The sequence below is a fragment of the Aulonocara sp. 'chitande type north' Nkhata Bay genome, linkage group LG12 (assembly GCF_057382095.1).
Source record: "Aulonocara sp. 'chitande type north' Nkhata Bay isolate Kocher_YH1m ecotype deep benthic linkage group LG12, A_spYH_male_GT1.1, whole genome shotgun sequence".
Taxonomy (NCBI): domain Eukaryota; kingdom Metazoa; phylum Chordata; class Actinopteri; order Cichliformes; family Cichlidae; genus Aulonocara; species Aulonocara sp. 'chitande type north' Nkhata Bay.
Genome location: NC_141355.1, coordinates 13,808,508 through 13,832,824, shown reverse-complemented (window position 1 = coordinate 13,832,824; position 24,317 = coordinate 13,808,508). Strand labels below are relative to the sequence as shown.

The window sequence follows — 24,317 nt, the reverse complement described above, 5'->3', positions numbered from 1 at the left end:
TATCAGACTTTTCCAAATGAAGTCCAAGATTTTTCCAGGTTATGCTACCCCTTTCTGTTTTTTATGCTGAAATAACTGTGTTACACAAAGAGAATGAACCAGTATAACTTTGTTTAAAGGATAGAATGGCACAAAAGTCCTTTTGTTTGCTGTTACAAAGGTTGATTATGATATCGTACTGCACCAGCGTAAGCACCGTAACAAAAACCTATCAAATCAAGGACTGCATTAGTTCAGGCAGGCCACAAAGACGAGCTCGGCCACGATCCCAGCATGGCAGTGAGTCCCAGCGCTAGCCTACTTCAGCTGTCTGCTCAGTTGATGGTCTTCTATACAGCCAATTGACAAATCCCATATAGGAAGCACTGTTTAAGCTGCTTGCTGCACACCTTCAAGTCGCTTTGCAAATGACCTTCACCCCAGCTCCTGTGTGTCTTTCTTCTTCCTGATGTGTTTTTTCTGTGTTGGGTCTCGATGCTGCTCTCCCCACCTCATGCTGTCCACATATCCACGTAGAAATCTGTGAGGGGTCCCGAAACAGAGCTACGTTTCGAATGTAAAGTACTGCAGATGGAGATAATCTTAATCTCTGAATTAAGCAAAGAAAAAACTGCAGTAGATGACCAACTCAAGTGGCTGGTGCTTAACATAGAAAATCAATTAATAGGCAATATTGAAGATCAGTCTGTTTTAATGTTAAAAAAGCAACTGAAAATTAACCCAACTTAAAATTACAAATACATCTTTTATGCTGCATAATAGAAAACACTCCTTTTGGTTCTTATTATTTTAATCAAAGCCATATGTCTACTGAAATCAGTGTCAGATTATGCTGATATAGGATATATTTTCAATTTGGAGACACTTTCTCTGGGTGTCTTTGTACTGTATGCATCAGCGTGTGAGTGCAACAATTTAGAAGTAGATATCCACATGCAGCTTTAATATTTGGTGGCTTTGTGTGAAAAGGGAGTCCGTCTGAATTGGCCGTCTCAAACACGATCACACACATCTAACTCTCCAATATTAACAATAATATACAGTACATGTAAAAGGCCTTGATAGGTAATGAAATGTAGAGGAGGGCAATTCCAAAATCATAAATTCTCGAGAGTTTTCAGAGTTGACAAAGGCATTGAGGTGATCAAAGCCACATCTGCTGTACATGTGAGGTCTGATCAGGTTCTCTATTATAACTGGTCCCCAGGCTCTGTGATGGGCACTTGAGGTTCCTCCCCACAGCTGTCCTCCTTTCCAACCCAATGGATGCCATGGCCGTTCTCTCTGGGTGGGAGATGTGGTGAATGCTGGCGCTCTAGTGTGGAGAAGGTTGTGAACTGGACTCTCTTTCTCTTGCTGGTGGGCGAGTGGAGGGACTCTGTGGGCATCGGTTTGCCTCTGAGGGAGCCTACGCAACTGAGGGGAGAATCTGTGACGGAGGCCAGACAACTGGGCCTCCTGGAAAGAGAGCCAGTCTTATCAGGCCCAATGTCTATCACAGTGGTTGTAGTTTGGGAGTCTTGCTGGACCGGGCTGCCCGGCACGCTCATCACCAGCTCAGCATCTGTGCCCAGCCATACCCAGTCGTGCCTGTGGCCTGTGGGTTCCTGGCCGTGAGAGGGCGGTTTCTTGTGCCTGAACTTAACAACATATGAGACACAGTTTACCAGAAAAACCAGGATGGCCAGGCAAAAGACACCCAACAAAGCATACATGCCAATCTCTAAGTCTGTTAGAGGCCTGTTTGCCAAAACTTCTTCACCACCAACTTCTATTTCTGTCGTCCCCTGCCCAGGGGTCTCCACCTTGGTGGGGAAGTTGTTGGAGTTTACCAGATTCCTGGGAACTTTCACCGTGCTGGTGAAGCTAACGCTGCTCATATCCTCCACTATCATGTTGTCTGACCCGTATCCTTTGCTGTTCTCACCAGGGCTGCTCATTAGGCTGACATTAGCCACAGTAGTAGGACTACCAGGACTTCCTGAATTACTGGTCTTACCCACTCCTCCGAGGCTACCGCTGGTTATCAGGGTTCTTTCTGTAGATTTAATAGTGGTCGTGATCTTCTGTATGGCGCTTTCTTCTCTGTCTAAGTTTGGCATGCGTGGTGAAGCATCCTGGGATGGCTTTCTCTGCTTCCTCTGACGCTCCACTTCTTCCCCATCGTTCCCATAGTCAGTTTCCTTGTTGCTAACAGTACTGCTGTCGAATATTCCATCTGATCGCTTAGTGTTCGCTTGAAATTTGACCTTGAGGGTGCCGTTGCCTACTGCAAAAGTACTTTTGCGTTTGGACTTCTGACAGGCCTCACAGATGGACATCTCTACTCTGACCAAGACTCCCTCGCCCTCTCCTTCTGCCGCCACAGCTGGTGGCGTGCCCTGCACCGACACCACTCCCTGATCTAGAGAGGTCACCGTCACACGGAAAAGGGATTGATCATAAATGTCAAGAGGTGTCTGATTGCCATCACTGAATTGTATCCAGGCACTGACCAAAGCTTCCTAAGAGAACAAAGAAATTGTAAAAAGATTGTACTTTGATCTTTGAATCTAAAATCTTTACATTTAAAAAATGATAAAGGATGTTACCTGTTTGGGACTCTGTAGCACCTCCTGTGTGGTTGTGGTAGCCAGTATGGCCCTGTTGCTTCCTGCACTGAGCTGTAATGTCATGGAGAGCCCTGTAACCAGCTGAACCCCCAGCTCTGTGATGGTCACTTTGTCATCCACAACTCTGATAGTTGTTTTAGCCAAGATGGCATCAGATAGTGGAGAAAACACCTGTCAACATCAGGTAAAGTCACCTTTTTTAGGCTGCTTCAGATTTGATCTCATTTTTAACTCTTTGCCTCAGACAGAAACGGTTCAATTCAGAAAAAGAGTTACTCTGTGAAAAGGCAGCAAGTTAGAGCTGGCTCACAAGACTAATCCAAAGAGTATTCCAGTTTATTACCTGGATGGCAGTGGTCCCAAAGTCTTTCCCCGACAGCACTCTTCCTGCCTGTAGCCTTGCCACTCGAGTGTCCTCCACCTTCATGAAGTATCGAACCAACCTTGTGACATCCACCTGCCAATCAGACCCCAGGAAATAGGCCTTTGGATCCCGGGGGTCTTCTTGCTCTGCCATGAAATGGGTTAGCACCCTCACAAGGGCATGCTGAAACTGCAGCATACAGCCCTTCCCCTTCCGATCGTCTTCATCACTGTTCCAGCCAGTTCTGGGACATGAGCACAAAAACATACGGGCAGGTCAGGCCTATCAAACAGTACATGCTTTCACCTCTATATCAATCACTCAGCCCTGTCTGTCTCTTTATTTGATTGGATCACACTGAATTATTGCAGTGCATTACATAATGGAATCTAACCTCTAAATCCTCGGAGAGATATGATTTAAATTTGTATGAATAAAAAAAATGCCCCTGGAAATCACACCTACTGTAGAAATTAAGCAAAGGGATTTTGTGTTGTTAGTGGTTTCCTACCTTTTTGAGGTGAGGATGGGTACCCTCCAGCTTTTGATCTGGCTCAGCTCTGTGTCTGACACCTCAATCTGGAGAGGAAGCCGGGGCATCCACACATTCAGTTCGAGCTGAGCACTCAGGTAGCTGTAGGTGAAGTTTACCGTCATCTTTATCTTCCCCTTAACCTCTTTTCCATTTACGAAAACATAGTCACACCTGTCGGACACCTGGAGAGGTAACGATAACATGGAAACAGTCCGCCGGCACGTGAGCATCTTATCGTTTTTTGTCTAAGATGATTATGTAAACAATCTACATCAAACTCGGGATTAAACTTGCTAATGAAAGCGATATTCTTCCTACCAATGACAAACAATAATCAAGTATTCTCATGAAAGTCACCATTTTAACACATCGGCCATTCCTGCAACAACAAATAGCCATGAAGCAGTTTTGCACTGGATGTGTCACCGCAGTAATGTCAGCTGGCTTTAATAAACTACTGTGATGATCACCGGTGTGAGGCGTTGGGAAGAGGCAGCATTGCAGTTTTATGTTAATCGAAATATCATGTAGTCCACGCTGAGCATCAGTCCTTCACAACCAAGTGCATTCATTACAACAGAATTTCAAAGGTGACCTTTGCAAGTTTGGGCAGCTGCTTCAGCATCATTTTGCGTCACGTCAGGAGGTTTCACTTGGTCGTCTTTGGCCAATACAATAATTAACAAATCACTGAACTCTAGTGACTGAAAACACCCAGGGGAATAAAAGGAAATACACTGACATTGACAGATGGCTAAAGGATGACTACATATATAAGTTACATCTCGAAGCGGTGTGGACCCAAGACGTACGAGATGTGCTGTCACCGGGTCGTGCAATTTTTAGTTGTTTTTTTTTTTTAGAGTATCCTGTGTCATCATTGCATCTCGGAACTGCATCCCGTGGATATGGAACATCTTTAGAATAACCCCATCACTCATCATGTCAGCCCTGCTGCTAACTCGGATGTAGTTTCTGCTTTTATACCTAACAGTGTATTTCTAAGAAGTGGCACAAAACCTTTCAAATAGATGTCAGGGAAAAAATTTCCATGCAAAAACAGAACAACAGACAAGGGCTCATTTATTTTCAGTGCACTTGTGTTGAATCTTCATGTATTTAATTCAGTGTGTGGGAAGTCAGCTGGTCAGCCATGATTTAAGGCAATTTGCTAATTTTCTACTGTGTTAGAGGAGCACTTTCCAGGACCTCCACCGTCTGCTGTGTTCAAATAATATTCCGAAGAATAAGTTAAAAGGGAATGCCATTTTGAATGTGCCATCCGCCAACTCATTCCAGTCATAATCTCATTCTTTGTCCAAGAATATCCCTCACCATTTTCGGTATCGCAAAGATATTTATGTTAAAATGGGATTTGGCTTTCATCACTGGGTACAGTATTACAGACAGGCAGAAATTAAAAATGCTGAAATGCGCGCTTCAGTGACACAACTCTGCACATGCACATAGAGAGTTTTACTGAATGTGCACAATTAAAATATCAAGTAAATATCATGTAATATCATGTAAATTTTTTGGTTAAACTGCTGTATCACCTAATAAAAAGTTCTGGTTAATAACACGTGCTCAAAAATAAAGGAAAACTTTGAAAACACATCAGATCTCAATGGGACAAAAATCATGCTGGATATCTATACTGATAGAGACTGGGTAATGTGTTAGGAACGAAATGCAAATCAAAATGATCAGCCTACAAAGAGCTGGATTCAAAGACACCCTGAAACTCAAAGTGAAAAAATAATGCGGAAGTCTAGTCCATTTTGCTGAATTTTCATTGCAACAGCTCAAAATGGTACTCAGTAGTTTCTGTGGCCCCCACATACATGTATGCATGCTTGACAACATCGTGTTCCTGACATGGCAGACGGTGCCCTGTGGAATCTCCTCCCAGATCTAGACCAGGATGTCACTGAGGTTGTGGACAGTCTGAGGTGCAATCTGGTGGTGTTGGATGGACAGAAACATAAAGTCCCAGAGGAGTTCTGTTGGATTTAGGTCAAGCGAGCATGGGGGCTTGTTAGTAGTATCTATTCCTTTGTCCTCCAGGAACTGCCCGCATACGTCACCACATGAGGCCGGATAATGTTGTACACCAGGAGGAGCCCAGAATCCAATGCACCAGCATAGCACCAAAGCAGCTGAAACTGATTCACAACCCCCTCTGATACTTAACTGACCAAATCAAAATGTTAAAATGTTAAATGCTCAGATGTAAATCCTTCATACCTTATTTCCATATTTTTCTCTGTATCATTTTTACACATTTGGGAATCGCTTCCACCAAAGAGGGAGTTGTTTTTTTTGTTTGGGTTTTTTTTTCCAGGTCACGTGAGCTATAAATTCCAGATAAATCCTTCCCCATCTATCACTAGCAGATTTGATCTTCAGGCAAAATAGAGGAGAAAATATATCTGAGTCAAGCTGTTAGACTAAGAAGATTAAAGGGAATATTTGTGACTGAATCTGCTATCTGGTCAGCAAACATACAACATGGCTATAGTCAAGGTTGAAAAAGAATATTTTAGTCCACAGTCGTCCTCTTGACTGTTCCACATAATTCTGTTTTTCTATAACCCGCACAAATCTGCGCTTGATACAGGTACACTTACTGCCCGTGACCTCGTCATACTGCAAGTGCATTTATTTATTAGCTGGGACAGCTTCCGTTGGATAAACTTACAAAATTCAATTGCGCCAGAGAACTGGAGCCCACTGCATGGCTATTTCTTTTTTAATCTTGGGTAAATATATCAAGAGCCTTTGACCTCGAAGGCTAGGCACCTGACTTTCAATTTCATCCATAAACAATTTCTGCAGTCAGTCGTGCTCACTTATACAGGATAAAAGGGACAAGTCGCGGGATGGAAGCACAGTGGTAGATTGAGAGGTCATGTTGTGAGCAATTTAGCACAGTAGCTGTTCATTGTCGGGGAGATTGATGGGAAATGTTGTCAAAGTCTCACTAATAGTTTGTTTTACCATGTGGAAAAGAGGGAGAGAGTAAAAGTGACTTTGGAGCAACGTCTTTGTGTTCAGCTGTCCTTCCCTTGACACATAAAACTAACCTTGTCCATGAGTATTACAAAGAAACTACTCAACTTTCTTATGCCTCTCAACATTAGGACAGGGAAGCAAGGTCCAAATATGAAGCACTTTATTGTTGTTGATGGACATACCACTGAAGTTCACATCCTTTGTTCTGTCATTGTTCTTGGAACGTTTAAAACCAAAGGGACGGGGAATTTGTTCATTGTAAAGTAAGTCATAAGGGGGACGTGCAAATCCTACCTTGAGAACGTCTTCATCAGTGGAGCTACAGTCTGTGTAATCAGACACATCCGTGACTACTCCATCTTCCTCCACAGCTACCGTCCTCACAGGCATCACCACCTTCTTTCCCGTCAGCACAGCGGTGTTCAGAATCTCCGTGTCCTGCAGAGAGAGCAAAGAGAAATGAGTTTCATATTCCAGTTCAGTTTTAGAGTTTACGTGGTAGTGCTACTGTCACAGTGACAAAGATTTTTAATTAATTTATTTTTTTAATAAGAGTGGCATGGGATGCAGTTAGAGGAGGTAGACAGGAGACACGGGCGATGAAGCGTGACTCAGCGACTCAGCAGCAGTGGCGAGGTAAGAAGGCCAATCCGCCTTTGGGAAGCAAGTGGGGGAGTAGAGTTAAGGCTGGGTGATGGCCCGGTCACCACATAGAAGTAAGAGCTAATCTTGGATTTTTTACTGCACAGGCATGTCCCTCAAAGGGATGCTGTATCACTTCACACATGGGAAAATACCCAGAAACATGGACTAAAAATAGTCTTTATCACACACAGAGCCTGCCTGCGATGCACGGTGCATTGTTAATTATAAATGTCACGGAAATAAGAGCGCTCATCCGCTTCTGGACGAGTTGGTGGTTCGATTCCTGGCTCCTTTTGTCTCATTGTCTTTTGGCATAGATTGGTTGGGTTAGGGCCTTGTTTGATCAATAGCTTCCCTTGGTCTTTGAGTACCTGTTAGGTGACTAAGAGGTGAGCTCTAAAGCACTTTATTCCACAAATGAAGGCTATTTGCGTAACACTATAAATGTGAGGTGCCTTGTTAAAATAAATTGATAGTTATTTGTAGGAATCCTTGGATAATCAAAGCATGAAAATGAAGCAGATGGGTAAGTGTCGTTCTCTATGAAAAAAAAGAAAAAAACAACAGAAAACAGACTGCTTTAAATGAAGCTGAATTAATCGAATATTATAAGCTGAAGTGCCGTGCAGTTCTGTGAATGAACAAATCAAATATAAAGAGACATTTGGCCACTCCAAGTATGAAAATGAAGCAGATGGAAACTTGTCCCCTCAAGAGTAAAACCGCTTTAAATTAGGCAGAAATAAATAAACGTGCAACTGAAAACTCTGATGTGAAGGTAGTATCAGTGAAGCTTTTTTCTTTCCTCCCCCCTCCTATAGAAGTAGTGAGCAGCAGCACTAGCTGAAATTCATGGAGCAAGGCCAAGAGTGATCAGTCAGCGCTAATGTCCCCTTGAGCCAACCATCAAATCTCCTCCTGTTTGGCCTGAGGTCAGCTTCTAATCCACCAGCGAGATGAGCCATGTCAAATTTACAAATCGGGATACTGTAGCTTTTCCACATAGCTTTGAGCACTTCAGCACCTTTAAGATGGAAATGAAGCATATAGCCTGCATAATCTTACTAAAGCCTTCATTAAAAGTATAGCAATTATCTTTTATTTGTATAAATTACATATTTCAATTATATGTAGTCGAACAAATGTGAAAGTTATCTCTCAAAACACTGTTTTAGTTAGGAGCTGGCCCCGGTGACAGATAACTCAGATTCAGCACGGCAATTAAATGTGCTATAATGTTTCTCATTGAGTAGAGGAGATTATATCACGGGTTAATAATAGAGGTAGCACAATAAAAGAGGCCTGCGGCACCAAAATAGAAGCACATGAAGCAGCTGTTAGCAGGAGAGAATGACCACATAATGCACGCTAGAACAGAGCAGAACAACACAGAGGAGACATCAGCTAGTTGACAGTCAACAACACAAGGTCACAGTCTGCTCAAAATAGAAGCCATTTACTAAACAGTCCAAAGCATATCCAGCCTTCTGTGTATGCAAACCAGACAGGAACAGATCAGAGCAAAGTGCATTTTATGATATTTTCATGCACCGACGCTCAAAGGATGCAATCTTAGCATTATTGGAAACTCTGCTGTTGGCAACATCGATCCTGGTGTTTTACTCTGATTAGGTGTGACAGGAGAGATGACAGCTAACTCACCATTATGAGAGGAGCTAGGCCGACAAAGTCTCTCTGAGTGGTATAGATCCTCATGGCTCCTTCGGTCTTGACTCCGTTTTTGGATGTGGATGGTAGCTCCAGCTTCCATATGATTACCTGGCTGTCGAGAGGGCTGCTCAATTCTTCAACTTTAAAATCAATTTGAAGTACCTCCAACAAACTGCTTTCAAGCCTGAGTGGTAAGCAAAGAGCTGTGTTAATTTGACAGATGAAATATGCATTATATACACGTGAAATCACACCTGCTTTATAATTTCAGTACAACACATCTTGTGTTAAAACGAAGATAATCAGACTCTTGTTAGCGCAGCTTCATGTTGCCTCGAGTGCTCTTCGGTTCAAGCAATAATGTAGCTTTTAATGTTTCTAAAGAGACCTGTGTATCTGAGGTTAAGTGATTAAACACAGCACAAAAGTTTACTGATCCAAAACCAGGATTACCGAGAAACAAAAAGATGTGTAGGCACACTCTGCACTTTCAGTTCAATTCAGTTTTATGTATGTAACACAAAAAAACAAACACATACTTTATACTGTAAAATAAAGACCCTGTTAGAGAGAAAACTCTGAAAACTGGGGCCAAGGCAATGGTGGGAAGGAAAAGCTCCCTTTCAACAGGAAGTAACCTCAGGCAGACCCAAGCTTAACCCTTTATTGACCATGGGCCCACCAGCGGGCCCATTTTACAGGTAAATTTGAAGGGCCGGTCAATAAAGGGTTTGAAGGGGCACCCTTGACCTGGACTGGAGATGAGGGGAAAGAGAACAGAAAAGGGAAGGCAGTGAGAAATGGGACGTAAATATGTTCTGTAGTTTGTCTATTACATGCTATGGCTCAGATTTACTAAAGCGCTGCCTCAGTGCAAAGTGGGTTTTGGCATAAAACAGTAGTGTCAGTGTTTGCAAAGACAGTGCAGTGATAATATTATGTGTACGAGGTGGCAACTAAGAGAATTTTGCAACTGACCCCCTTCCTTTCTCAGAATAGAAAATTTTTAAATCAAGCGCTCTGATAGATTTACTAACGTTTGCGACATGCAATTTACTGCTAATTGCTAATTGCTACTGCTAATTGCTAGCACTAATTGCGCTGATATTTAACACAGAAAATGAGCATGTCCTATTTTTTTCACTTGATTTTTAAATAAACTGTGTTTAATTCAATTCACTCTTATTTATATAGCGCCAACAATAACAACAATAAAGAAAATTGTGCTCTTTTTCACTAGGAAAAAACCCCCCACACAGACATATGAGCACTATTTGGCAATTGTGCTTACATGCTTTTTCAACCAATTTAGGGAACTTGGCCCTACAGTGAGTCTACAGCAACGCTTTCCGCTCCAAAAGGCCAAAGCACAGCAAGGCTTCAGACAAAAATCAGCATGTTATCATACTAACAGACTCACATATTTAGTTCTTCATCCATTTCCTGAATGTCTGCATAAAAACTTCAATCTCAGTCTTTTCAGTGATTTTTGCGTTTTTCTGTTCCTTCATGATTTATAAAGTTATAGATGCTAGTTTCAGCTGTCTCCTCATTCACAAGGCACAACAGCAGAATCACAGTCTCCAGCTATTGCACTGTATAGTAACTGAAGCCTGTGTATTATTGTTGTATTTTTGTAGGCTCTCTAATTTACATCACAAAATGCCTTGAGGCGACTCCTGTCGTATGAATTTAGTCTTTAATTTAAACTATCAAGTAAAAACCTAACATCATTATTATTATTACTATTATTTTAATTAATTAATTCGTTGATTTTTTTTTAAGGAAATTTCAATTCAAAGTGAGTTTGCTTTTTTCAGTACGAGGAAGAAGTAAAAGCAGTTGAGACTGAGCCTGGAGTTTTGGAGATATTCATCTTAAAATTCATAGTGACATGTTACGAATTTGGCCCCATGGATAGAAGTGTAGAAAAAAAAATTTCAGAGTGCGATGTGATCCTAGTGTTTGTGACAAGACACAGTCCTTTTTTTTAGCCGTGGAGTGGGCTTTGCATCTCTAGGCTTCTTCACAAGCTAAACTAGAAAAGAACAGAGCTGAATTTCTCTTTGCTGACACTCCCCTCGGGTTGCTGGTCGCGTTAAATGGGTGTAGAATAAAAGGTGGTCTGAGGACAGCGGCATCCTGAATACAAAACAAAGTATGAGCCTGTGTAACTTATAATAGCCTCTCAGTGATGACAGCTGCAAGAGAGCTTCCTAGCCACGGATTCAATTTTCTGCCATGGTCGTGTTGTAGTTAGTACCCTGGGTTTATTTGCGGGCATTGTATGGAGCTGCAGAAAAGATGTATTGCTGGACAAAAACGCAATAAGCATAAGCACATGGGCGTTATCAGTCTCACTGCATCTGTGTGTCCATGTTATAAATCTGTGTCTGACTCGTGTGGAGGCACAGCATGAAAATGACCTCTAAAAAGGCTGCACACCAGCCGCCTTTTGTTGCTCTGGAGTAACAACAGGAGAAACTGAAAGTAGTTTTTTATTATTCCTTCATTAAGTTCCAAGCGCAGCAACAAGGCACACAAAAAGCTGTCTCTGTTTGGTTCTCTCAGTCATAGCTGCCATCATTAGGAGCTAGACAGAGATTGAGTGTAATTTAATCATTTTAGGCTATCGCTCAAAGACCCAGGAATAAGATAATCGCATTCTGGTCAACTGTCAAAACAAGATATGTTTAATTCAGATAAACATGCCTATGTGGTATGAAGTCGGTATTCACCGTATTAACACACATATCCAACAATATATGGGGGATGTTTTTATGTGTGTGTTATGTAAATAACACACACATAAATAACACCCCCTGTAATTTATTGTGGAGCTTACAGGGAATGGATGCTTCAGCATCTTGTTTACGGATGGCAGTCTGCCTGAGAATAGCAGTACTTAAATATTAAGATCCACACCAAGCCCTTTGCAACTGAGGATAAAAATAAATAAATAAAGCTTAAATGTATAAATACAGCAAATACTTTTGGTGTTTGCTAAAGCCAGCTAAGCAAAAAGTCAGAGAAGTCCCCATAGTGGTGTGACAGTAGACGCTCCCAGCAGGGGTTCCGTTAGTTTCATGACATTTTAGAGAGGATTAGCAAAAAGACTGGGTAAATAAATATTTTAACCCATAAAGAAGTTGTAATAAACAATGTCACAATCCACGGCAAATGGGGAAAACAACATAATGAGGTCAAACCTATAATGACAATAAATTCAGTGTTGTTTCTCAGATTACGGCAAGCTGTCTAATGTTGTATGAAATCTGACAAAGCAATCTTCCACAAAAGCACGCTTAGCTTTACCATTTTTGAATGAAACTCTATAGTGGGTCTAAAAAAAAAAAAAAAAAAAAAAAATATATATATATATATATATATATATATATATATATATATATATATATATATATTCACACACAGATCAAAATCTTGTTTCACAAACATCTCTTTAAAATTCCTCTAGAGGCAGAATCTAACTCTTACAGTTGACATTTTAAATCTAAAGTGTATATGTTGAGCTGGAAGAGTTCTGCAGGCACCTGCATACGTCTTTCACCACCATGCAAAACATTTATTCAATAGAAATAAATAAATAACTAAAGCATCCAGATTCTCTTTAAGTGCCATTCTTCGTATAATGCCATTTGTATTAGGGCACATGGTAATGCACAAAGGCCTATAAATCATGCCCACTGTATTCTAAGCCTATTTTCAGTGCTTTATTCATTTCTGATTGAATTTTCTGATTTCCCATGGGCCCCACCCTGACCGTTTCAGGTTAACAGTCAGTCACTACATTCAGTCACTACATTTTAAACATCTTGGAATGACCCTTGCCATCCAGAGGTTAACACCTGTGCTGCCTGTAACGGAAATGTTTCCGGTAATTGGATGAAAGGTATTTTATGCGCTCCAAAAGAATTGCAAGAAAACCAGTCATCCTCTGCTTTTGAGTCTGAATAAAAAGCTTTTTAGCTTTTAGTAACAACATAGTCTTTGTTACTATGTTGTCATTTTGATTCAGAAAGCTGCTAGCATAGCCCTAATGGGCTTTTGCCTATATAATTTAATAATAATACAAATCTCAATATGATAATTGTCTCCGAACGAAGTCAATGCTTTATTTAATTATGATACAATTTTGAGATTTCCCATGGGCCCCCAGACTGTGGCGCTGTCAAAGGTATTAGTTGAGGAAATGTAGGCAGGTCAGCGACAAACTTTACTGGAATTTTCTGAAACAAACTAGCGTGTGAAGAGACCCGAGGGCTGTGCAATTAGCCTGAATTAGTGTTAAATGGTACAGAAAATGGTGAGTGCTGGCACCAGATGATCCATCACAAACATGGACGGTGTAGAGCTGCATATATCACACTAGAGCAAACTCCAAGCCCGTGGATATCAAGTGCACTCTTGCTAACTTTTCTGCAGCCCAGAAGTGCCACGAGAAAATAATGTTCCACTGCGCTATTTTTTTTTTCCATCCAGCGTTTGTGTCTATTGGTGCAGCCATAACCACAAAGGAAACCTGGCAAACCTTGCCCCCATCGATAAGCCACAGGTGGATCTGACTGTCATCGTGATTGCATTTTCCATCAAATTCATGTGTTGCTTGTGGTGTTTAAGACCGTTTTAGCCTTATTCTTTCAGCTGCAACCCTGGTGGGGTAAACGCTCTGGGGACTAAGTAAAGAACAAGTATTAATAAAAAACAATTCCAACTGGTTACTACACTTTGCAAATCTTCTGTAAAGGTCATCGAGTTGTCTACTAGGCTTTAGTTGTCTGCTTTAGGATTAGGTCGTCAAATGAAGGCCAATGAAATCGCCTGGAATTGTTTGCTGCCAGCAGAGAAAAACGAAGCATTGAATATTTGTGTTTGTCAGGAAAACTGAAAGGCTTTACATGATTTCTAAAAATCAGAGTCTCTATCGCTTCTCATCCACCAAGCTCCAAGGGATCATCTAGGAATGGTGATGCTGGACAATTAGAGATGCAGTTTAAATGACCCGTCTTTCACAGTATTTGGGACTCATTAAGTTACAGCCAAAATTGTAAAGTGTTTCCTGAGATTGCCTCGATGAAGAGTTGACTCACTTCATGGCACAGCCCTCAGTATAACACCGTAATATAGGAAACAAAACAGAGACAGAAACAGAGGCTGCGCAGTCAAACTGTCACTTAAGGACCCAAAAAATCACTTTAGTATGCAATTAATACCTGATAACCACACATTACAAATAGGTAGTGTAGATTTTAACACATCCCTGTGGCAACTCCACTGTTGGCAGTAGCAAAAAGGTACAGTAATAAGCAAACCTGAGTGACAGACCATGGCATAACATTTTTCCCCTGCGTTGCCTTGTCCTTTAAAAAACAAGACGGAAAAAAAAACAGGTGTCTTTTAATCTCAGGAGGCACGGGCCACGCTTATCAGACTTAACTCTTAATTGTACTCAGCTCATTGCAGTTAAGCGAAATGAAGCTGCACTTGGCTGAACTTTAAAGGACATCTGAGAAAGGCTGGTTGTCAGGGAATGGTTGTAGTCCTGTTTAATGAGATTATGGAGCAAGTTAAGTACTTCTTAGGAACCCAAAGAGCCGACTGATCAGACCAACCTGCAGATGTCTTGCAAATAGTTTTAGCATCAAGCCTTAGGATGCACTCAGTAGCTTGCACTTTTTAGGTTAAAATAAAGCAGGGTACTACATGCTAGAAATACCTTCCCGTTCACAGTTAGTGAATGTCTTGAAATAATTAAAGTGCAGACAGAAAGTGGGACTTAAAGGGGGGTAAAAAGCATACCTCCCTACAAGGACTTTCTTTACAAGAATACCTGCAGTCATCCAGTGGTTAAAGTATATCCCCTCTGGACAATATGCAATGAACCACATACATGCAGACATGTACAGTACAGACTGTTTGTGATTTGCTTTTCCAATGCAGACACACGTCCGCTTTAAACAGCTGGAGGTACCGGCAACCCACGATGCATTAAAATTCCCCTTTTAGCTCTGCGGTCTAAATATATCAGCGGTGATAGATTTCCCAGCAACAAAAAAACAGACATACATGAATAGTCTACAGTGACATATAAAGTAATGTGAAGAGAACAGACTTGCCTTTTCCCAGGTATGGGAGCCTTTCTCTGACAAATAACAGCGATGGCGCCATCCACACTCAAATCCAGAGTGATGTCCCACAGTAAAGAGTTACTGGGTGTTACTGTTCGAAAGGTCACACCTTTCCTTACTGTTGCTCTGTGAAAAGTCGAAAATGAAAAGGTCAAGAATGCAATAAATTTTTACATTACATTACATTTCTGGCTTTTTCTTTTTTTCATGAGTTTTGGAATTTTCTTGTGAAAAAAAATGTGTTAAATATAGTTCCCTCATGTACAGTAGATTTAAACTTCCACCTTAAAATTCATTTATAGGTGAATTTAATTAATGCTTTTAATCTTGTCTGGTTTCTCACGATAAATCCATTTCAGTAATAAGAAGGAAGCTGCATAAAGTTGATATTCAGGCCTGGGGACTAACCGAATAGATAGAGCATTAATTACATTAATTATATAGGAGGTAACTTTATTCCATTTTAAAATAAAGACCAGTATTGGTAACTCGCAGGGTTGTAGGCTCTCACACTTTTCAACATCTAGTTTTTGTCTCACACTGCCTCAACAATCTTATGACAAATAAGAAGAAGCCTCAACTCTGACTGGTGCAGTAATTTAATGTACAAACATTAATGGAAATACAGGCAAAAATAGAGATTTTAGGATTCATTCAAATTTGAAAGTCTATGACCAACGTGAACTCTCTTAGGAAAGGTTTCTGTACTTTCTTGAAGTAGTCTTCAGGAATAGTTCTCCAGCCTTCTTTAAGAACATTTAACATCTTTAAGAACACCTGTCTTTGGATGTTGGCTGCCTTTTTTCTCTGTTTAGATTATCCCAGACTTGTTGAGGTCTGGGGAGGCCAGTGCTTTTCGATCTAGGTATGCTTTTACCACAGTGGCAATGTGTTTGGTATCATTGCCAATCATTGCTTTCCAGATGGTATTGCATGGTGGATTAAAATCTGACAAGCCCCCAAACACCACTGGCTGAAATGCAGCCACGAACCATGACAGAGCCTCCACTCTCTTTTTCAGATGGCTGTAGATACTCACCGTTGCTCCTCTCTCCTGATGTCCTCCATATACACTGATGATGATTTAAAGCAGAATTTTACATCTGCATTTTCTTCCCATTTCCCTCCCTTAAAAAATGGCAATCTTTCCACTGAAACCATTTCCAATGATGCAGATTCATCATTGGGTTCAGTGAGGTATTTGCTGGATTTGTTCCCATTTTGGTCACTGGGCTTTTCAGATACTGTTTATCTGCTGTAGATAGTTTTTTTTAGGCCCACTACTTGTTCTTTTGTCCTCCACTTGTACAAAAATTTTTGTTTGGTAAACTATGTTCTCTTTCATAGATTCAGCTAAAGAAGACGGACAAATTATGCGTATTGTGACAGCCTGCTAGCTAAACACACACACACATATACACACACAAAACCAAGGGCTGTTGGGAAAATCGTAGTGAAAGTGAGTGAAAAAGCAGCCAAGACCTTCAGAAAGTTTGAATAACAAATATAAGCCGAGTGTTGAAATTACATCAGCTGGAGAGTATGTTTAGTTTGTTGCTTCAAGCTGTTTGTAGGACTCTTTCTCTCTTGTCTCAAGAAAACGATTTCTCCTGATATAACTTACTAGTTATAAAAATATTAATTACATTTAACACATAATTGGAACAAGTTACCTCTCAACCCTGATATTGCATAAAACATCAATCAAAGGCAATATTTATTAGACTCTGTACATACAGTTAAAAGAAAATGTAAAGAAAATTGTAAGAGAGAGAAAATACAAAAACACAAACCTGTGATATATATATTTATCCTTATTTCAACCTGTAATTACCATCACCTCTGTGCAATTAAAGGTGCAAAGAAAACATTGTTCTTTCTATTTATATTCACGTGCTCTCATTATTCAAAATGTACTAATGGAGTATTAGTTTTCTTGGTGTCTAATTTGTAAATGGTGTGCATTATGCAGCCAAACAGACCTTCCCCGTGGGGCTTTCCCAGCATAAGCAGCTTGCAGTAGGTCAAATGTTAATGAGATACTCTTCTGGAAGAATTGTGGAGGCCAGGAGGGGCACACATGTAAATATGCCAGACTTGCTGAATATGCACGAACAAGACAGAGTATCCGAATGTTCAGGAAAAACATCCTCGTGTGATTCTTTGTTTTTCATCTGCATGCAAAGCTGTGTGGTTTATCTCTGAGATAAACACAACTGTTGAGCGCATTATGAGTCTCAGAGGAGGTGTAATTTTTGATAGGAGCAACAGCAATCTGAGCGCTTCTCTTTCTTTGGCTTTGCTGTTGTATTTCAAAAGCAGGCAAAAGAAGAGAGGACGTTACTCCCTTGTTATGCGCGGTGACAGGAGAGCAGCCTAAGCATGCATTATCTCTTAATTGAAAAGCGTTACTCGTGTGCACATTTTTTACATTTGTACAACAAATCTGAGCCACCCTTTGTAACAACATCTGCACAGCAAACATGTAATCTGGAAAGAAACATCTTTGGCAAAACCGCTTGAGACCTTTGCTCCAGATTACATGCAAAATGTAATCAGGAGAGAAGGTCTCAAGTGGCCACTGATTTTAGCGCATAAGTTTCTGCTGTGGAGCCGCATTTCCCTGTAATCACTCGCTGTCTTAATGGCTGGGATGTGAGACAGAAATATGGCCCTCATTCCTTTTCAGAATGAATAAATCTGGCTCCTGTTGCAGCAACAGTGACACTGTTAAAAACATAAAATGGACACAGAGCTTACGGGTTAAAGGTCGTAATTAAAAAGGACTGAACGGTATCATTTTCAACAGTTTAATCTTGCGCCGTCATGACCCTGAAGCAGCTGATTTCCATTCCAGCTGCTCAGTGCAGAAGCTCATTTGTCTGATTAATACAGGTTCCTACATGGAGCGGAGAGCTAAAGGGTGAAATCATCTAGTGGTGTAACTTGTGACAATTGCACACAGCTGAAAGCCACCTTTTTAGAAACAGGTTAATCACTTTAATATTTATTCTGTTATACACTGTTATAATATTCATTCCTTCAGTAGCATTCTGGGTAGCTGAATTCAGCATTCAGTTGAAGCTTCTATTATTGCCATCATTCCCAGTTTTACTACAGAGGTTGCTATGGCAAACGCAAGTCAGAAATGTAAGTCAACTTACAGACTGGAAACTAATTAAATCAGCTCTAGCTCTGAACACTTCTCATCACATAAAGCAAAAGGAAGAGTGAGATTCTGTTGCCGGTGTATGGCTTCTCTGGTGGTATATCAGGTGGCAGATGAGAGCGGAGCAAAGAGGAACCTGCAAGTCCCTGATTAGGATGAAGGTAAGGAGATAACAAGAAGGAAGGTGCATCTAAGGTAATGATAATTATTTTTTGTCTTCACATTTCTTATCAAATGTAATCTTTGTAAAAAAAAATAACAATGCTCCCACCGAAAAGTTTATTTCAGTGTTTAACTTACACACATATATTGTATTTTTCGGACCATAAGGCGGACCAGATTATACGGCGGATTAAGCGAAACAAACATTAGCATTCATCCTCCAGCTTTACTGTTTATGTTATGCTAACATAGCTGTGTCGCTACTAGCCATCACATAGCACATCATTATATACCAGATAGCCCAACTTCAGTAACCCTACAAAAGTCACTGCTGTTTAGTTTTCTGTCTTTGTTTATGTTTGAAGTGATAGCAGAGCTGTACGTTTTAATTTTTCAGAAATTTCTCAGTCAGAACATGCTATATCATGTTTAAGTGGAAACTAGCGCGCTAACTACCTGCTAACTTCTAACCCTGTTAAATTATATAAATTCCGTTTTCATGGATGCCTGGATGTTAAACTTAATTGTTACACCTGGTAAAGCAGCAACGCTGATCATTTTATTAAAGATGAAAGAATTTAGACAGTTTTTAACTCTCAGTGATACCGCAGTGTTGATTGCCGTAGCTGTAATGCTCCGACAATCCATCAAGTGGTGCGGCATCGTAGCTTACCAAAGTCGTACTAAAACATTTTTTGATAGATTTTTGAGCGCCGTGTACCACATAAAATCGGTTCGAGGTCCTCAAGTACAACCAGAATTCATACATAAGGCTCACCGGATTATAAGCTGCACTGTCGAGTTTTGATAAAATTAAATGATTTTAAGTGCGCCTTATAGTCCAAAAAATAGGGTACCTTATAAGAAAAGGTTGTTATAGTTATAGCAGTTATTCTTCTTTTAAGGGCATTAAAATTCAAAGCATGAAACACAATCTACACGCATTGCATCAAACTACCACATGCAATATGGAACGGAAATCTGCAGTATGATTTCTTTTTCTATTTTCAGTATCGCACTGCATATCTCAGCTTTGGTTGAACATTATATTTACTTCTTTTCTTTTATCTTTCCTTTCAACAGTGCTTACTTAGATTGTGAAGTTTACTTTCAGTGGGCCAAAACTTTAATCCACCGTGAGTGAGGTAAGCAGGATTGCATGTTCGGTGTATTAATGAGAGCACCTTGGAGGGCTGTTAATCTAGTAATGGCCTCTGAATAACGTGCGCGCCGATGAAACACCTCTGTGTATTGAGCTGAGTGGAGCAGGGTTTAACTAATAAAAAGTGACAGTAACAAGAAGACTTATCTAAAGCCCCTTTTTTTCTGTCTCTCAGCTCCCTTGCATTAAAAAAAAAGAATCCCTTGTGACTCGAGGAGGCGTATTTCTTCTGAACATGAACATGAACCAGTGTCCATAGCTTCAGTTAGCAGGGCCTGAGGAGGCAGCGGGCAGGGAGAGGCACTGAGGCAGAGAAGATGGATGGCTGTGGAGACCGAAGCTGACACTGTGTGAGAAAAGCAGCTCTCAGGTGCTGCACCTGCCATCCATCTCACTTCTGACCAGGCAAGGCATGAGTGGCACTGTTGTTTCACCTTTTGCATACTCTTCATCCACTTAAGGGGCGCGTGCACGCACTTAAAAACACTAACGCACAAGACAATGCCCACAAGAGAACCGGCCCCAATAGTAGACATCTACACTTTCAAATACACTCAAAGCGAGCCTCGATTGCCCTCGGCCTTCATTAGCCCTCTCCTTTTCCTTATTTACTGTTTGTAATGCAGTGTTCTTTAGACTTATATTGATTGATCACAGACACATGGCCAACAGAGCAACAATCAAAACAGCGCACATGCAACGCAAAGAGCACAGAGGCTGAGTTTGATCAAAGACCTAGAAGATATCCTCCAGCTCACCCAGATGCATTCCATCATCAAGGCTGCTATCGAGATGCTACATAGGGTTTGTAATTACTTTGCTGATATAATTTGTGTTCCCATCTTTAGCTTTGTGAGTGCATCACTGCGGGGCCACAGCACCACAGTGAACCCCAGTGCAATCGGAAACAGATGCAATCGTTAATTATGCAGGCAAATGTCCACCGTTTAGCCAGTCTGATGGCCAGCCATCGGCAACGTGCTTATCGTACTTATGGAGCAGTTTAGGGAGTTGGGGAGATGTTCATGCCAACACTCCTGCCAGATGGCAGGCACCGCAGCACTAAAATGGATGTAAAAGCCCTATTTGTCACCGAGTTGAATGATTAGACCCGTGGTTGAAAAGCTCACTGACGCGGTGTCCTGTTGATACAGAAACTCACTGTTAATTTATTGCCTCAATGCTACTTTTAAATAAAGCCATTAGAATGGGGGAGCTGGGGGTACTACTGAGTCTGATTACTGAATTTAAATAGATGTTGAGACGAAAACGGAAAAATACACTCATACTTGCTCATACTTCATTCCACTCAACTGGGTAAAAGGATAATCTAATTGCCCTTCCTGTGGGTAGCGCGATGATGGTAGTACAACACTTTATCTGTGACCTTTACAAAAGCCTCACTGAGAGTGACAGGTTCGTTTTTGCCGTGACGGACGGACAGGTGTGGCTTGTCTTTTCTCAATCAACCTCGAATTTGTATTTCCCTTGACTGGAGCTATAGCCATCAAACACAGGTTTATCATGCTGATGAGAGAGTATTAAGTAAAGCTTAATGGAACATTCAGACAGTGATAAAGCACACAGACAGCTGTTGAGGACTGGATGCACAGCGCTTCTTAATGTGCTGATAAGCTGGCTGAGGGCTGCACTGTGGAACTGAGTATGGAACTTAAAGATACAGTCAATATTTTTAAGTTAATGGTCTAAAAAAACATGGATGTAGTCACCAACACGTACAGAAGGGACTTCATTTTCCTTTCTAACGATGTTGCCAGAGAACAGAAGAGTAGGAGAAGAAAGGAAAGAAGTGAGGCAGCATTAATGCTTTCCTTTTGGTTCATTTGTGTATGATTGGGTAAATGAATTAAAGCAGAAATGATTAAAAGTGACACAATAAAAAGAGGAAGCAGGGATTGGTTTTTGGCTCCGTTGCCTAAGCTAAAAAAAACCAAAACAAACAGGAAACCAAATAATGAAATTAAGTACATGGTCTAATCTTAAAAAGCAACAACAACAAACAAATGTGAAACTATTTCATAATACTTCTGGAAATCCAGCGACAGCTGAAATATTTGATAAACCACCTTCAGACTCAAGTTTGCATGTTTCCTTTTGCAAAAGAGCCGAGTACCTGAGAGAAATGTTGCTTCCTGACAAGGAGGACAAGTGCACCCATGCACAGCTGTCAGCTCAGATAATATGGTCCTTTTCCAGCATTCACAATTGAATTAAAAAAGGGGAATTAATAATCCATGACTGTCTGCTCACCCACTCACCTTCAGTGAAGCACGCATGAGCAAGTCGAGGCGGAAGTCACTTCTAAAGTGTTTGAGGTATTGATTTGATTCTGTGAGTGCAGACTGTCCAGGAACCGGCACTTCTGCACTTCGGTGCTGCCTTTAAGGCCGGTTCTTAAGTCAGGACACCTTCCACAGATTTACGACACTCTCAAACAAAGTCAATTAATAAGTGAGTCTTGTATGGAAAATGCATTTGACGCCTCCTGTCAGACAATAATTCACTGACTTGGAATAAAGCTGATAGTGTCTTGAATAACAATTTGTAAAACCTGCCTCTAATCGGGTCAACGTAAATCTCTGCTTGTCTGCGCTGACAGCCAACCTCGACAAATGTAGCTTTGCCGCCACGTGCTTCTGTTTGATCTTCGCCTGGATGATGATAACAAAAGGCTGCAGATGACCGTGAAAGCCACCAATGAAACGGTGAGTGCGGGTTGGAAGCATTTAATTTAAATCCAGTTTTGAGGTGCCAATCTCGCCGCGTTGCATCATTTCACCTGTAAAAGGGAAGTAACAGACTGACGTCTTGAGAGACAGCCGTGATATTAGGCTAAGGATAATTAGTCAGCTGGTTGAGGCATTGGTTCTTGGGAAATATGGAAGGCTGTTTTTTGAAACATGTCTGTATAAATTTAGCCTTCATTACCAAGTATGTCAGAGGTCTCCAGAGGAATTACAGTCTTTTTAAGATGGTTCTACAAGTGCTCTCATCTCTATTCAAAAGCATTCTGCATTGCAAAGTGAGATGAAGCCATGCTACTAATCTCCGCGATCTGCATACACTCTACAGCACTGTGCACTGATCCTGAGCATACCCTTTAAATAAAGGAAATAATGAGGTATATGGCACACATATTATTTGCTCCGTGTTAACCTTGATGACTCCTGCTGTTAAAACTGCTCTTAATGTCTTCAGGCTTTGCTGCTCAAATAATCCATCCCGTTTCCAGGAAAGATGGTTAACAGCTATGATATTTCCAGGCAAATGTCATAATCCATACTAAATCTCATTTCGTTCAATATTCGCTTATATTTGATGGCAAAGGATTTGGGTAAGAATTAGGGAAGATGACTAATACTATTAGTAAGCGGTTCCCCATTCTGAGGTTTTGCTGACCAGATGATTTCAACTTTGCTGAAATAACAGGCCCATGTAAATCGGGGACAGAGTTTCTCTTATAATACTGCAAGCATGTGGTCAGCCGTGACATTGCTGACCACTGCAAATTTCAGGGAGGCAAAAAATTCCATTTTACCTGAGAGTGAAGTTAGTCAGCTGAGCAGAGCTGGCCATGAGTATGTAGAAGGTGGCGATGTCAGTCTTCTTTAGAGGTTTGGAGGATGTCCGTATGACGATGGCATTACCGAGCTTGAGGCGCGAAAGCGTTGCCATCCCCTTAGGCACCTGCAGAAGACGCACACTTCCAATCCTCTGCATAGGAGTGACAGGAATAAACTCTGCCTGCTGCTGTGAACCCCCCCACCGACTTCCATCCACAGAATTGCACTTCCCTCTGACTTTTGGCTGAGCCTGGTAGTACAGCTCCACAGGGTTCCCAGCAGATGGATCCTGCCTCTCTCTACTGGTGCCCTCTGACCCTGGAGCAAACCAGCCAGGTGTAGGAACCAGCTCGGCCATGCAGGTCCCCCTCTCACCTCCTATGGCACAGGAACCCCTCACCTCCTGGGTTTGCCAGAACGCATACACGGTCACACATGGTAGCTCATCCAGAGCGCCTTCCCCTCTGTTCCAATCCCTGCCTGCAACATAGAAGAGCACCCTGACTTTGGGCTTGGAGGAGAAAACCCGAGGCGTCAGGACAAAGGCCTGGATTTTCCAGTTAAAGGTAAAGACCTCTGGTGCATTGAAGAGCTTCACAGACTGGACCATATCTAGAGGCACGGGTTTCTCTGCGGACATGGTGCGATAGCTGGCGTTGACCACCGGCTGGCGGCTGGCTCGTAAAATAACAAAGGGCTGGATGTGGCTCTGCATGCTGGAGTTCCTCATGAAGTCCTGCCCTACCTCTTTTAGGAAGAGGTAGTCGGCATCCTTAACTTCGTAGCTGACCGGCAAGAAGACAGGGAAAGGCACTGGGCTCTTGTTGTCGGTCAGTTCTTTACTGCTCAAATCTGAAAGAGGAAAATTGAAAATTACACTACTGTTGCAGGACAAAACGTTTATGCTACTTCTGAATAAATCTTCAAAACTGAAGGATTTCACTTTTTTGTCACATTTGAAGACAGGCAGTGTCCCCGAACCACACGAATATCAAAGTCATACAAGGTCAACTGATCAACTGAGTGGGACTTTAAAATATTAGACTAAAAGGCCTCTGGCCTTAATCTTAAAAGTCCTATAGCACAGGTGGAGCAGATGTTAAACTCTTTGGCTTTGTCACCAAATTATTGGAATTGTAAAAGGTTACGAACTGTATTTGTTTTATGAAAAAAAGACAACATTCCCAGTGTCCTGGTGTCACATCAGATTGCTTTGATGTGGCCTTAAAATACATTAACAGAGAAAATCTGA

General features: G+C 41.3%; 1 protein-coding gene across 1 annotated transcript in view; it reads right to left on the bottom strand.

The window, feature by feature from the left end:
- Positions 1-47: 47 nt before the first annotated feature.
- Positions 48-24,317, bottom strand: part of LOC147317050 (transmembrane protein 132D) — a 28,751-nt gene continuing 4,481 nt past the window's right edge. The window contains exons 2-9 of the mRNA XM_086313650.1: positions 23,041-23,917; positions 14,977-15,114; positions 8,834-9,026; positions 6,821-6,964; positions 3,488-3,693; positions 2,956-3,220; positions 2,592-2,783; positions 48-2,504 (exon numbers count right to left, since the gene is read on the bottom strand). Of these exons, the coding sequence (XP_086169776.1) occupies positions 1,191-2,504; positions 2,592-2,783; positions 2,956-3,220; positions 3,488-3,693; positions 6,821-6,964; positions 8,834-9,026; positions 14,977-15,114; positions 23,041-23,917 (3,329 nt within the window). The 3' untranslated portion in view covers positions 48-1,190. The remainder of the gene's footprint in view (positions 2,505-2,591; positions 2,784-2,955; positions 3,221-3,487; positions 3,694-6,820; positions 6,965-8,833; positions 9,027-14,976; positions 15,115-23,040; positions 23,918-24,317) is intronic.